This window comes from Nyctibius grandis, chromosome 10 (assembly GCF_013368605.1).
Source record: "Nyctibius grandis isolate bNycGra1 chromosome 10, bNycGra1.pri, whole genome shotgun sequence".
Classification (NCBI taxonomy): Eukaryota; Metazoa; Chordata; class Aves; order Nyctibiiformes; family Nyctibiidae; genus Nyctibius; species Nyctibius grandis.
The window spans coordinates 23,159,457-23,174,588 of NC_090667.1; the positions used below are offsets into that span (position 1 = coordinate 23,159,457).

The following is a 15,132-nucleotide window of genomic DNA, read 5'->3' on the forward strand; positions in this document are numbered from 1 at the left end:
GATAGGTGGTATGTGGTGAGAACATGGGTGCTCTGACACCATCTCTGACCTGCAGCCTCAGCCATGCCCCTTTTAGTCCTGGCCATGGATGCAGCACAGAAGCCACTTAGATACCCCAACGTGGTCCTCCAGCTATACTTGGAAGTCAGGTTTGAGTAAAGGTCTTGTGCATTATGGAGGAGAAAAGCTCAAGCCAACAAATAAATCTTGATGGTTTCCATGCCACGCATGGGCAGACACAGCTCATCTCCCCTGTGTTCGGCATGTTGTGTAGCCAAAACGCACGTCTTCCCACCAGTTTGTCGGAGCGTGGCCAGGCACGCGGCTGTGTCCTTGCTTGCGTGGCTTCTCTGAGCATCCTCTGGCTGCCTCCAGTCCTTCTTTCAGATGGAAGTCACCACTTAAAACCCTGAATTAAAAACATGTAAAAGTTTATTTTCCCTTTAGCCAAGGCTTGTCAAACCTCCTTCTCCTTGCCGGTGTGCCAAGATGTTTGAGCCTGGAGAAAAACTCCATGTTCACACCATCGGACTCACACTCCACAAACACTTTTGCTCCTGTCTCCTCTGAAGTCTCCCTGCGTGGTGCAAGGTGGACTACTTTGGTTGACCACTCTGTCCCTATGGTGTGGGATGCCTTGACGTGATGGGGGCTGAGTCCACCCCTGCCCCGTGGGCTGGTGTGTGCTGGTCTGTGCCCGGGGGCCGAGACCCTTGTGAGCTACCTGAACCTCAGAGGAGATTTGTTGTCACTAAGGTCGATCCAGAGCTGGTGCAAGCCACCGCGCGATATCCTCTTTGCTCCTTGAGCCGAGCTTGTGAGGGATTTCGCTGGAGAAAGTGCCTGGGGTGAGAGCGTGGTAGGGGTGCTGGGGACGGGCTGTGTGGCTCTGGAGGACCCTCTGTGCAGGGATCATCTGCTCCCCATCTCTCCTCCTCCCCACCTGGCAGCCTGCGGATCAGCCCCGGGGCTCAGCACCCTCCTCCCCGTCTCAAGCATCCTGCAATCCGCTGGCCAACTTGGCACGGAGACCCAGGAGCGGTAGTAATCCAATTTGGGCAGTTTAGCTGGACTTTGCTGTCCGTGCTGCCGGCTGGAGCTCAGGAGCTTTAATCCAGCTAATGACCCTGGCTTCTGGGGTTGAGTAACCGATGACCATTTGCTTGATTTGGTTTTCCTTTCCGTCAGCAGTGGAGGACAGAGGCTGAGGCTGTTTCTGAGTCCTGCCCCTAGTATTGGGGTCAGTTTCCAGGTGTAGGTATGTGTAGGGACCGGGGGGCAAGGGCAGCATGGAGGGGCACTGCAATCCTCCCTTATCCCTGAGGAGATCCCTCCTTCCCGTTTTCCATCTGCTCCTCTTCTTTCTCTATTGAAGATAAGCCCTTCTGCCAGAGCTGTTTTGCAACATACTCTTATTTTCAGAAAGGCAAAGCCAAGAAAAATAAAAGCCTCTCTCTTCCTTCAGTTGCCTACTGTTTAATGTACAAAATACAGGGGTGGTAATTGCATTAAAATGTATATAATTATACTGGAGGGAGGAAAAAAAAAATTCTTGCTAATTGCACGGGTGTTTTGAACTGATAAATGTTGAGTGATTCTTGTTTTCTTGGGAGTTTTCAGGGCTGGGATGCTCCAAACTCCTCCCTGGGGTAGCTATAGCAGAGGATTGGGCCCCGGACGCAACCGATGCTACCCCCCATCCAGTCAAATCTCAGCATCATTGTAGGAGCTCTGCGAGTCCCTTTGCTTTACGTGCTTAGTTAAGCAACTGCTTGTGTGTCAAAATATTCAGGCTCTCACAGAAGGAAATCCCTGGCAAGAGGAGAGGCAGATTCCCATCGGCGCTTGTGTTGGGGGAACAAATTTCCCACGTGATGTAGCCCTGTATCTGGGGGCTGTTCCCAGATGGTGGCCGACCCCTCGGGCAGGGTGGGAGGAAGGACGGTCTCGCGTTTCGAACGACACAATGTGATAAACCCGCGTTTCCTTCTGCGAATGCCGGCCCGTCAGAGCTGCCGATAACATCGCGGGTAATTGTAATGGCAGTGAGTTGTTTGCTTTGTGTGTGCGGCTGTGCTCTGCGTACGGGCGACTGCTTTGCTCTTCCTGCGCAGACTGTTAAGTTTCAACAGGGGAAGAGGAAAACCCAAAAATATTTTAGGAGGAGTTTAAAAATAATCTTCGAGCTTGGCCGGTGGGCAGGATGTTTCACAGAATCACGTTCCCCGCTGGTCTGAGTCCAGCCCCGCGGCCCTCGGAGGGCTTTGCTGGGCGGTGTTGAGCCCTGTCTTGTTGTTTTGGCCAGCCTGAGGACTTGCTGTTGGTGTCTGGGGGCCAGGAGCTGGCCCTGGGTTTTGACTTTTGCGTGGGGTGGGTCGAGCTGCCCCATACCCGAGTGGTGGCAGAGCCCAAGCTCAAGCTTACAGCTGCTGAGGTCTCCGTAACCGTAAAACGTTTAAAATCCATTCCCCAGTGTCGCATTCCCTCCACCCCCATCTCCTCCTCGGTGGCTGTGATTCCTAGAAGTGCTGGCATGCCGGCTGGGTCCCTGCCTGCCGCCCGCCTGCCTGCCCCTGCTTATCTCGGCGTCCAGCTCCTGGGTGGCTGCATCCTTCCCGGAGTCCCGGGAGGCTCGCCCCTCTCCGGCGGGACCAGAATTGGCCCGATGAGCCCTTCTGAAGTCAAGAACCTGTTTTTCAGGCTGATGTCATCGGGAAGAAATGGGGGAGGAGGGAGGCAGGAAGGCAGCACCGCTTCCGAAGGAGAGCCGCCGCCGAGCCCGACGCGCCGCCGGCAGCCTGGGCTTCCACCAGCACCCGCTATTATTCCTTACTGTCGGAACGGCCTCGTGGCTGCGTGGGTGAGAGGCCGGAGGGAGCGATGCGGGGTGCCAGGGGCACGCGTCAGCTTGCACCGGGACTGCGAGCAGGATGCCTTTGGGCTCCCGGGGTGTGGGGTGACGGCGCTCGCTGGAGCTGCCCTCCAGCCACCTTCGTTAGCAGAGAGTGGCTCTTAGGCAGAGGCACTTGGACAGCCCTCCCGGCACGGGCGGGCACCCGCGGCCTCTCGGGTTTGTGGCGAGTAAGTAGATCCGTTACGCTGACGCCCGTTGGAGTCTTGGCCCCTCATGCACAGCATGTAGCAGTGTGCCTGTGTCCAGCGTGGGCTGGAGCTGCAGCCGGGATCTGTGGGGAGAGAAGCAGCACTGCCCTGCTCTCCATCCCAGCCAGCGCCTCTGGGCAGTGCTGCGCCCCTGCTTTGCAGTGTGCTCTGCCCAGGTCGGCCAGGTGAGACCCCCCGGTGGGCTGGGTGAGACCCCCCGGTGGGCTGGGTGAGACCCCCGTGCGGTGGGCAGCCGGGGTGGAGGCGTGCCGGAGCTGGGGGCCATGCTGGTCAGGGCGGCACTGCCAGCAGGAGGGCAGAGCCCGGGCACACAGCCCCTGCCACGGTGCTCGTGGTGCCTCCGGGGCTGTATCGGATGCCCTGCGCCCGTCCCGTTGCAGGTGAAGCCCCCGTTAGCCTCTCGGAGCGGTTTCCCCTGGGGTGGTGTTGCTGTGGGGAGGCTTTCGGGCTCTTCCCCGTCCCCTCTCTGCCCGTCCCGCTGCCGAGCAGGGCTCCGCTAGCTCTCCAGCTGTCTTGCTGCTCCTGGCTCTGCTGCACCTTGGGCAAATAAAACATGGGGCTGTGCTGAGCTGGGACCTCCGCAGGGGAAGCAGAGCTGGGACCTGAGCCGATTCCAGCAGCGGTGCTTGGGGCAGCACGGCTGGGATGGGAAGGGTGGGAGGTCTGCGGGGAAGGAAAGGCAGCCACAGCTTGGGGTTTAGTTGGTGAAACCTCATTTGGAGAAGTTTTGTGGTCTGTTTTAATCAGACCTGAATCTGGCGGTGGTCGTGCTCAGCTCGCCACGTGACGGCACAGGCGCTGGTGTCGGTGTGGGAATTTCAGCTCAGCAGGATTAAGCCAGCTCTGGAGCGACCTCCCTTTGCTGGGGGCAGAGGGGGCCCAGCACCCCGGAATCCTCCTGTGCCGGGGCGTCATTGCAGAGCGGGAGCTCCCCGGATTCCCTCTGAGGTGTGGGGAAGCACAGCTCTCTGGCTGCCCTTGTGGAGGCAGTTAGGAGGTGCGGAGGGGGATGTGTGTGTGTGTGTCGGAGAGGAGGAAGCCCTGCCCGGAGAGCCGCCTGGAAGAGGTGCGTTGGTCTGGGGAGGGTCGGGTCATTGGATTGTGTTCATGGCTGCCCTGGTGTGCTGAAGGAAGTGGAGCAGCAGGTTCGGGAGCGAGGAGCGATGTGTTATACCACAGGGAGTGAGATCAGACAAGGGAAGGACGGCAGTGGCCAGAGGACCTCTCGTTGGACTTCTCTGCTGCTGTTGGGAGACGTGGCTTGTGGGTGACTTTCTGGATCTCTGCAGGTCCAGCTGGACCGAGGTGACCTCTGCCAGCAGGGCTGGTTTTCAGGACATTTGCATGGGGCAATGGATTGATGGGGTGTGAGAACCAGGGTCTGGAGCGCATGGGACAAAGACAAGGTAAAAAGTGGCCTTCAGGGGACTTGGTCTGGACTTCTTTGCTCTGAAGCTGGGGACAAAGTGTTGTTAAGTGGTCCTGATTGAGGTGGCAAAATTCACCTCAGTCTGGGGTGTGAAGCCTTGAGCTGGCCTGGGTGATAGCAGGAAGCCACAGTCCCATAGGTGGGGCCCTGATGCCTTGGGTCACTGTCTGCAGCACGATGAGAGGCGCAGAGGGGTTTGGGGTGAGGTGTTTTTGCTTCATGTGTGTTGATGGACACACTTCCTGAAGCAGGATGGGGAGGCAGCAGGCTGTGTCTTGTGCGGATGGTCAGCCGTGGGCTGTGCATGGATCTCCATCCCAGGCATCAGTCAGTCCAGGTCTTTATATTGCTCCCTTGGCTGCAGGAGCTCAAGGGAAGGATGGGATGCGCTCTCCTCCTGGGAAGTACACGTCCAGCTTGTGGGCTGCGTATAGAAAGCCTCTTGGCAGTCCTTATATGGTCCCTATAGGGACTTCTATACCCAGATGAGTTGTGAGAATAATACAAAGGACAGCCATCGGCTTGCACTTCTAGCACAGCTGAATGGAGTCGGAGAACATGTGTAAGGTCCCGGTCCATGCCTGGTTTCCATAGCAGGGACAAGCAGTCCCGGCAGGACCCACTGAGACTGTCCTTGCGTGCCTCTCTGCCTTGGGACGCTGTGGCTGGGGAAGCCTGCGTTTCCATCTCGGAAATGCTCATGAGCCTGTTTGGGAACGGCTCTCTACAGGGCAGCGTGCAGTCTCTTGATGGTGAGAGCACGTGGTGGCCCCAGAGCCACTCTCCTTGGCGTGATGTGACTTCTTGCGGAGGACTGGGGAAGGAGAATTGCGCGCTTGAGAAATGCTGTTTAATTTCCTTGCTACTTGTTCTTTTATGCCCCTTTTTGCTGAGGGTCAAGATGCTTCTTAAAGCCCTTGGGCAGTAGATGGCTGCTTCTCCTTGTTGCATTTCTCAGGATACAAGAGGTTGAGATCCTTGCAGGGCAGGAGCGGGAGCTGCTGTGCCCACGTGCGCTGCAGTGGCAGGGCAGGACGGGGTCCTCGGCCCCTGCCTGGGGGGATGCCGGAGCCCGGGAGAAAACTGAAGAGGCAAAAGATATTCCTGATGTGGGTGATAGCACTGGAGATTGGAACAGGGCCGCTCCAGAGCTTGCCATTGATTTCGTCAGGGTGTGGTTGGAGCCAGGGATAAGATTTGTCATGATTTAACTCACTTGCTAGGGAGGGCCCCCGGCCAAATGGTTTGTAATGACTGTGTGGTGAAGGAAGGAGTTAAAGTTTAGCCCTGTTGCAGACGATTGCATATGTAGTGCAGCTCTAACTCGGTACCACCACCAGCCTTTCCTCATTGTTGCAAGGCTTTTCCCAGGCAGACTAACCTAAAAATACCCCAGCTGTGTGGTGAGGCTGACTCTCCCGTGGCCTGCGGGCTTTTCTCTCCCCCGGATAATCTCCCTTCTCTCCGCCTGCCTAATTACTGGCAGCTCTGTGTTTGAAAATGGAGCCTGTTCCTTCTCGATCCGTTTAATATCACCGAGAGCAGCAAGTGACCTGGAGAGATTGCAGGTAAAGACCCATTAGGTGCCATTTCCCCTTTCGGGGGTCGGTTATGTGGGGTTTTCATTCCCATCACTTCTCTTCCAGCCTCCCTTGCAAAGCTCTCCTCTTCAGCGAGACTGTAAAGCTCTCGGGGCAGTTTGCAGCCTCGTCCCACTGCTCGAGAGGAGCTTTTCTCCAAGAAGAACAATGCTTTCCCTAGCCCTGGAGATGCAGACCCACCTGGGACCCCAGTAGCCATGTGGGACTCTCCCTGGATGGGGAGCACTAGCAGCGATGTGACCCCGCCGGGGTCTTGGTGATGCAGGATGGCAAGTGGGCCTCTGGGTGCCAGATGTGCACCTCTGTGCTCGTCAGCATGCTTTAACCCCCGGCTTTGGCTGTTTCCATGGGGGCTGCTGCTTTGTGGGCTGGCTGCCCATGCTGACTCGGCACCCGTCAGTGCTTTGGCCTCGCTGCCCGTACGAGTGGAGAGCTGGTCCTTAATGCTCTGTCCGGTCTTTGCCTTTTAAGGTTAGTTTTTCCATCCCGGTACTCTTGCTTTGTGCTATCAAAAGTGATGATTGTTTTCCCCAAGCCTGATCTCCCATCCCAAACACAGGTTTCTGGCTGCGCTGCGGGACCGGGAAGCCCGCAGCCTTGGGGGATGGATGCTGCGACCCCTTGCTACCTCTTTAACAGCGAGCAAGAGGGGCATGGGCATTTGTGGGGCAAGTCAATGGCTTTTTGTTGAAAGGCTCTTCCGAAGCCAGGCTTGGCGAGTGTTGGCTGTGGCGAGGCGGGCAGCCCCATCCAGGTTACGCAGCAGCTGCGGCCGTCTCAGCGCGGCCACTTCCGAGGTGAAACGGTGAGCGAATGTCCTTTCTGGCGTGGGATGAAAGGGGCCGGGGCGGATTTGGTGCTGGCGTGGCTGCTTTGCTGGCTTTGTTTCCGATGGCAGGTTTCCTGCTATATGTATGTGTGTGTGTATATACGTGTGTGTGCATGGAAAACAAAACGCGCCTGTGGTGCCGTCTCACTGGCAGAGTGGCCCCGCTGCGGGGTGAGGCAGCCCTGCATGGGGATGCTCTGCGCTGCAGGATGCTCTGAGCTGCCACCCAGGCAGCGTAACGGGGTGTATTTTTGGTCCTGCTCTCCCGGCTGGCACACGTGCATCCAGGCTGGGGTGTATTATTTTATTGCAGCCTGTTTCAGGGCTGGGCTTGGCTCTGGGGTGTCTGCTCAGGGCTTGCCATGCTTTGGGACCGTGGTGGTGGCATGTGCGGTGCACATCTCGCCTCCTGGCAGCACTTGTGTGGTGGTTGTGGGCTGGGTCCTCCCCGGGGCGAGATGCTACTTGGGTGCAGCCCCATGGGGTTTGGGTGCTGTGGGGTTTAACGTGCGTGCTGGCGGAGGAGCTGCCCTGCCGTTAGCTGTACCGTGACCTCTCTGTGGGGGCTGGAGGCCATGTGACGGGAGGGAAATGCCCTTTGGGCCCTCGCGCCGCTCCTCCCCGTCTGCTCCCGTGGGTAGGGAGCTGGGGCTGCGCAGGCGGCTGTGCTCTGGTGCAGGGCTGCCTGCTGCCCCCACCGCTGTGGGCTTGGACCCCACTTTAATTCAGCCCAAGTCTCAGGTACCCAGATCATTTAATCCTGAAGAAAGCAGACAAGTTAACCTTTCCTGCTGCTTTTTTTAATAATCGCTGCGATGTTTTTAAGCAGGACTGGAGAAAATCCCCGCTGGTGTCAGGGCACTAGGATGAGGTGTTGCTGCTAACGTATGTTTAGGAGCAGAAATCTTGGCGGAGGTCTGCAGAGTGTTGTCTCTCTGCTCGCCCCAGCTCTGCCTCACTTTGTTCTAGCTCCTGAGTAGTGGTTCTCTACATTAATTTGGGAACCTCCTTTGGGCTTTCTTGCCCGGCTTTGGCAGCAGACCGACCTCCAGCTCTCCCGCTCCCTGAAATAGAAGTGGTGAATCATAGAAACACACTGAGAAGGTGACTTCCCTGTCCCGCTCGCCCATCCCAGCAGGACGATGCTCCCGCTGCCATCCCCACGCTGCACTGAGCTCCCACTTTCACCTCCACCACCTTCCCCGCTCCCTCTCCTCTCTGCAGCGTGCCGGCACGAGCTGAGTGCCATGTCGGTGGTGATCTTGGGAGGGAGCCGGCCGTGGTGTTCCTGGAGGGGCTCGGCCCTGCGGTTCGCAGCGGCGTGGTGAGAGGTTTCCTGGGGTGGGGAACCTCGCTCCGCTGACCTGGCAGAAAGCCGTGCTGCCTGCCGCCGCCGCGCTCGCGGCTTTCCGAGCGGGTTCGTGCCCACAGCGCAGCTTGGTCCCACGCCTCGGTGTGGTTTGGGGCTGATAAGCTCCAATCTGGGGCTCGTGGTTATGCTCGTACCGACAAGCTGAAAGTGAGAAGTGAAAATGAAGATGCTGGGCAGCGTGGCTGTCCCCTGGCAGTGGTGTGGCTTCGTGCTCTTTGCTAGGAGGCTCCCAGGGTTGCCAAAAGTGGTGGGAACGGGAGACTAGGGCCATGCAGGTGATTTCTGGGGCTCGTGGCTCCATGCTTTGGTTGTCTCTGCACCCATGGAGCTTTGTGGCACCTGGCTTTGATCTCAGTGTTGCTCATAAGCCGTTGCCCAAACCTCCCTTGAGGCTATTGCCTTGGAGGGGGATGTGTTGGGGGTGCGTGGAGGGAGCAGGGTCGTGAGCGCGTGGGCAAGAGCTGGTGGAGCCGGCAGATCTGCAGAGAGGATTTGGAAGTGGTGTGGAGGCCTTGCCCAAAGCACCAGGGTCCCAGCGCAGCTGGCAGGGCTGCGGGGATGGCCGGGGCTGGGCTTGCCCTGGGAAGGAAGAGGAGGGTTGCATGTTCACTGGGAGCGGGAGAAGGAGGGAAAAAGCCTCTCCCTTCACTCTGAGCCCTCCCTGGCTGGCTCCCTGGCTTGGGAAGGGGGCAGCAGAACTAAAGGATGCTATATGGGCTCTTGGGGTACAGTATGGCCCAGCCGCTGGCCCAGTGACGATGCAGCCCCCCAGGACCTGGTGGGGCCTGGTTGGTGGGTCCCATAGCCCTGCTGAGCACAGGCTGCCGAGCTCTGGGGTTTGGCCCCACGCAGCCCTGCCGCTGGCTGCCCCCGATGATGCCCTGCCCGGTGCGGGATGCCGGCAGAGCCGCGCAGTCACCGCGGGCCCTGTTCCCTGCCCACACCACTCCCTGGGGGATCCTCCCGCGGGTTATCCTGGGCTGAGTCAGCGATGGGCGATAAGGAGAGGGAGGCTCTGCTCACTGGGGAGCGGCTTATCGGCCGTGGCTGGGGTGGGGAGCTGAGGGCTGAGCTCCTGTCCCTGCCACGGACCTTGGGAGCGATGGTCCCACCCTGGGTGGATGGCTGGTGACAGTGTCGGTGGGACGGGCTGTGTGCGGGCAGGGGGGGTTTGCACAGCCCCACGTTAGCCCTGGGGGGCTTGTGCCTGCGGGATGGAGAGGAGGGGAGTGCAACTGGGGGGCTGCTGAGCAGACACGGAGGGCAGAGCTGTCTGTGTCGGCTGCCTGCGACTGTCTCCTCCCTGCGGCCATCTCCTCCCTGCTGCTGGGGGTGCAAAGGTCTCACGGGCGTGGGTTTTTGGCTGGCTCCTTGCTGCGTTGCTGCTCCACACTGGCGAGCCCCAGCTGTGGCCCAGCAGTGTGCAGAGCTCTCCAGCCTCCCTGCGTGTGCCCCCTCGTCCCTCTGGAGCCTCTCAAGCCAACCGCCTGGTGACTGGCCCTGCGTTTCTTAATGCACATGAGCGCCAGCGGGACGTGCTTCTCCTCGCTGTGCCCGCCGGCTCCCCCCGGCTTCTCCGGCCGCAGCCCTCCCGGGCTCTGTCAGGCGGGTGGCAGGGGCGGCAGGCAGCACACCAGGGCTCTCGGCTCCCCCAGCTCCTCCTCTGCGCAGGGGCTAGGTCTGTGCTTCCTGCAAACCCTGTTCTTGCATCCACCCCCAGTGCCGTGGTGGAGCGGGGCGGGGGCAGCAGGCCAGGGGGGCTGCTCTCGAGGCTTGTTAGCTGTCATCCTTGGCTAATGCTCCTGTGCTGCCGGTAGCCTTAAAAGCAGGTTGGGGCCAGCTACGCCCCGCCGAGGCATTTGTATGCGGTCGGTGTGCCAGAGCGTATCGCGAGGCTGCTGCTGCCGGGGATGTGCTGGTGTGGTGCAGCCAGTGGCCGCAGGCACGCTCGGGTGGCTGCTGCTCCTCCAGGGCCGGGCGGTGGGGCTGGTGGCTGGGGCTGGGATGGTGAGACAAGGAGCATGGCAGCTTTTTGGCTGGGACATACTGTGCGCAGCGTTGTGCGACCAGGCGAGGTTGTCCTTAGCATCTCGCAGCTCCCTTGGTCCCTGCACTAGGGATGCGTCTTCCTCCGGGGCCCGGGGTGGTGGGGAGTGTTTTGTTAGCCTGCCTGCGAGAAGAGTGTGAAGCAGTAATGGCTCTACTGGGGGGGGTGGAAGGGGCTTGATGCTGTGCAGGAAAGCCTCCTAACCCCGCTGCTCTTGTCTTTCTCCCTCTAGGGCTGACTGGACCGGCCATGCCCACGATGCCCTGAATGCCGAGCGCAGCAGAAGCAGAGGAGACTGTGTCCCATTAGCTCCTCCTCCCTCCCTCCTCCCTTTAGTTTGTGTTTGTTTCTATTTATTTTGTGGCTGGGTTTGGGCATGGCCTTGGCTGGATGCGAGGCTGCTGCAATGTGGCTCCTTTGGCTCAAGCACCACTTGTCCATCAACGTTTGGACCTTGCTGCTCTTGGGGAGCACCTGGCTACCGCTGGCGGAAGGCAGCCCCAAGTCTCCCTTTAGGACTTTCCCGGTTACAGACTGGAGCTTGACGCACTTGGTGGTCCACAACAAAACCGGGGAGGTCTACGTGGGGGCTGTCAATCGGATCTACAAGCTCTCCAATAACCTCACGCTCCTGCGGACCCACGTGACGGGGCCTGTGGAGGACAATGAGAAGTGTTACCCTCCGCCCAGCGTTCAGTCCTGCCCGCACGGGCTCGTCACCACCAACAACGTGAACAAACTGCTGCTGGTGGACTACTCGGGGAACCGGCTGATCGCCTGTGGCAGTGCCTCCCAGGGTATTTGCCAGTTCCTGCGGCTGGACGACCTCTTCAAGTTGGGTGAGCCCCACCATCGCAAGGAGCACTACCTCTCCAGTGTCAATGAGTCGGGCACCATGTCTGGGGTCATCATCGAGGTGCTGAATGGGCAGAACAAGCTCTTCATTGGGACGCCTATTGATGGGAAGTCGGAGTACTTCCCCACGCTCTCCAGCCGCAAGCTGATGGCCAATGAGGAGAACGCGGAGATGTTTGGCTTTGTCTACCAGGATGAGTTTGTTTCCTCCCAGCTCAAGATCCCCTCGGATACGCTCTCCAAGTTCCCCACCTTCGATATCTACTACATCTACAGCTTCAGCAGCGAGCAGTTTGTTTACTACCTGACCCTGCAGCTGGACACCCAGCTCACCTCGCCCGACTCCACTGGGGAGCAGTTTTTCACCTCCAAAATTGTCCGCCTCTGTGTGGATGACCCCAAGTTCTACTCCTACGTGGAGTTCCCCATCGGCTGCGTGCAGGACGGCATTGAGTACCGCCTGATCCAGGACGCCTACCTGACCAAGCCTGGCAAGGCTTTGGCCAAGTACCTGGGCATCTCGGAGCAGGAGGATATCCTCTTCACCATCTTCTCCCAGGGCCAGAAAAACAGGGTTAAGCCTCCCAAGGAGTCTGTGCTCTGCCTCTTCACGTTGAAGAAGATCAAGGATAAGATCAAGGAGCGTATCCAGTCGTGCTACAGAGGGGAAGGGAAACTCTCGCTGCCCTGGCTCTTGAATAAGGAGCTGGGCTGCATCAACTCGGTAAGTTCCTGCTTGTCTCTGCCCAAACCAGGCTGTTTTTGGCTCCTGGTGGTGCTCTCTGGCCAAACCCTTCCTGGTGACCTGACCCAAGCTGTGTTTTCCCAGCGGAAGGACTGGTGCTGTTAGGGCTGGGCACTCGGCTTGCTCGGTAGCATTCCTCACAGAGATCATGGCTTCGGTGCGGGGCGGCCATCTGGGTTTGGGTTGCCTTGGTGCCCGTGGAGAGCCCCAAGCAAGGGGTGCTGTGCTGATGCAAGTGCCTGCTTCTGGTTTCCCTCCCCTGTGGATGTGGGGAGTGTCGGTGAGCTGGGCTGCGAGAGCAGGATGCTTGGTCCTCAGGGCATCTACTGTGTCTCTGCTGGGGAGTCCCTCGCAGATGGCACGTGTGAATTTGTGAGTGTTGTGTCACCTGGGGCTTGGCGGTGGCCGAGCAGAAGGTGTTGGGGGCAGTAGGATGTGGGTGACGGGGAGCGCAGACCTGATGGAGAGAGGCAGGGAGGTTTGGTGGTCCTGGTAAAAGTTGGTCATGCTCAGTGTGGAGAGACCATGTCCTCTGTATGAGGTGCTCGGAGAGGAGGACAGAGACACGAGGTGCCGTGGACGAGGTGGGTTTTGAGTGTGGCCAGTGCAAACTGCCACCCAGAGGTGCTGGAGGCAAGTGCTGACAGCCCAGAGCACTGATTCCCAACGGAGGGAGCACTCCCCTCTGTCCCCAGACATGTGTCCTCCTGCCTGGTGCTCATGTGGGTGCGTCTGCACCTGCTTGTGGCTCAGCTGCTCCACGTGGGGCCTGTGAGTGGTGGGGAATGGGGCTCTCTCGGTTTGTTTTCCAACCGTTACTATTGCTGGATTTTTTTCCAGGCAACGTTATAAACCACAAGCGATTGCAGGGGGGCTACAGCTCTGGGTGACGGGGAGGTCTTACACTGACCATCACCAAGCTGGACTGGGTAGTCCCCAGGCAGAGTCAGATACCTGGCAGAGAAGGGTTTTGGGGTGCCGGTGTGTGTGTTTGGGAGGGTCTGGTGGAGGTCCCAATGCCCCTGCTATCACCCACCTCCCCCAGCCCCACTGGCACCTCTCCCTAAGCCCCCAGCCCTGCCCGAGCAGGGTTTTGGGTGCCTGGCAGTGCAGGCAGGTGGGCAGGGGGTCCCTGCGGAGCAGCCCTGCCGCCGTCCTCCCCGCAGCTCCGGAGGAGACAGCTAACAGCTGCCTGACAAAGTAAAGGGTTTGCTGTCAAGAGCGCTGGGCTCGCAAATCAGATTTTGGCTTTGAACTAATTCAATTTTGTTGGAAAATGATGAAATCGTTACACTGCTGCCTGTTGGGTCGCGCAGCTGCTGGCTCTGGCAGAGGAGATGCTTGCCACCGCCTCCCGCGCTCCCGGCTTGCCTCTCCCGGCACCCCCCAGGTTTGGGGAGGAGACTCTGCCCCCCTGCATTTTGGAGGTGATTTCATGCTAGGAGGGTCCTGGGATTGCTACCTGGTGGCCAGCACAAGCGAGCAGGTGGATCTCAAGGTGCTTTTTGGGTCCTGAGGACTTGCTGGGTGGAAGGATGCGTGTCACGATGTGGGGTGGCTCCTGCTTTCGAATGGGTTGGGTTGGGGGGTGCTGCTGTCCCCCAGGGGAGCCAGGTGCTGTTTTCTGTCCCTGTCCTGCTCCAGCTGCCAAGCAGAGCCTGGGAAGGCATGCCTGGATCATGAGTCAAGCCCTCAGCCCCTTGCTGTGCTGAGCACAAGCCAAACCAGACCCCACAGAGCATGTAACCTCCTCCTGGCAGGAATTTCTTTGCACCTAATAAAATGCAGCCACCTCTGGGGTGGGTCATGGCAGTGACGGATCTCTTGGTGGTGAGGGCTGGCCAGAAAATAAAGGGCATTTAATTGTTTTATTTTTAAGGAGGCAGAATGTAATTGCTCAAGTCGGTAGTTGCTTGGGATTTACACCCCATCCATATGGAAAATATCCCAGGAGCTCTCTTGCTCCGCTCCTTCGTGGCGGTGAGGGGTTGAGGCTGGTTCGTGCTGGAGGAGGCTTTGACAGTGCCCTGATCCCAGACCTCGAGCAGCACGGGGCTGAGGGATGCTCATCCCTGGGCGCTGCAGGGGTAGCTCCAACACTCTGGAGCCGGTGCCAGAGCCAGGAGGAGAGGCCGCCAGGCTTGGCAGCCAGCTCGGGAGATGTTAGTGGTTTGTCCCCAGTGCTGGCGAGTGAAGTGGGTTGCTGTCTCCTGTTTCTCTCTCTCCCATTCTTGATCCGACGATCCAGCAGTGGGAAGGGGAGAGGAGCCAGCTCAGGAGCCAGACCCCTCATGCTTGTGCACCCAGTCCTGAGCATGGGCTCGCACATGCAGCAAAGGCACCTTGCAGGACCATCTGGTCCGTTCCCCTGCGCCAGCCCCGCTGCCTAAATTGCTCCTGAGCCTGTCCAGAGGTTTTGCTGCTCGTGGTGTTTCACTGAAGAGGGGTTCGGTGTTGTGTAGCCTGGCTCTTTGCTTCCCCCATGCAGTGCAGGGACTGGAGGTCTGCGTGCCCCCAGCCAGGTGTGCTCAGCGCATCTGCCCAGCGTGCCCGTCCCCAAAACGGGGGGACGAGGGTCTGACGTAGCAGGGCTGGGAAAGGGCAGTGGGTTGGAGCTGGAGTGGAGATGCTGCAGCAGGGAACGATACGGGGTCCTGGGAGTCCTTGTGCCCTGGGCTGGCAGCGCGGGCAGAGCCCGTGCCCAGAGCCGGCAGGACGTGGGCAGCAGCTTTCCCGGGGCTGCCCCAGGGGGAAAACGAGGTTTGAGTCCTTGGTGGGACTTGCTGTCCAGCCTGCTGGCACAGGGCAGTGACTGGTGACAAACTGGCCCAAACTGGGCTGGAATAAGCCAAATCCTCCCTGGGCGCAGCGGAGAAATGCAGGTGTTAATGAACTGTACCACACTGGGATTATTCCTGGGCACCAATTAATGTGCAAAAAACCTGGCACCCCACCCTGGCACTTGGTACCTGCCTCCTGCACCCTCTTCTCTGCCTCTTCATGTCCCCCACATCCTCCATCGCAGCCCCTGGGGGGGCGCAGGGGGATGGGCTGAGCCTGTAATGGTGTTAACTGGCAAATTACTGGCTAATTAATAACGCGGAGCGGTGCAAGCCTCGCCTCTGCTGTCT

The 15,132-nt window shown here is 59.2% G+C and overlaps 1 protein-coding gene across 1 annotated transcript in view; it reads left to right on the forward strand.

The window, feature by feature from the left end:
* Positions 1 to 15,132, forward strand: part of PLXNA1 (plexin A1) — a 121,623-nt gene that overhangs the window by 3,875 nt on the left and 102,616 nt on the right. Inside the window, exon 2 of the mRNA XM_068409722.1 lies at positions 10,634 to 11,980. Coding sequence (XP_068265823.1) covers positions 10,778 to 11,980 — 1,203 coding nt within the window. The 5' untranslated portion in view covers positions 10,634 to 10,777. The remainder of the gene's footprint in view (positions 1 to 10,633; positions 11,981 to 15,132) is intronic.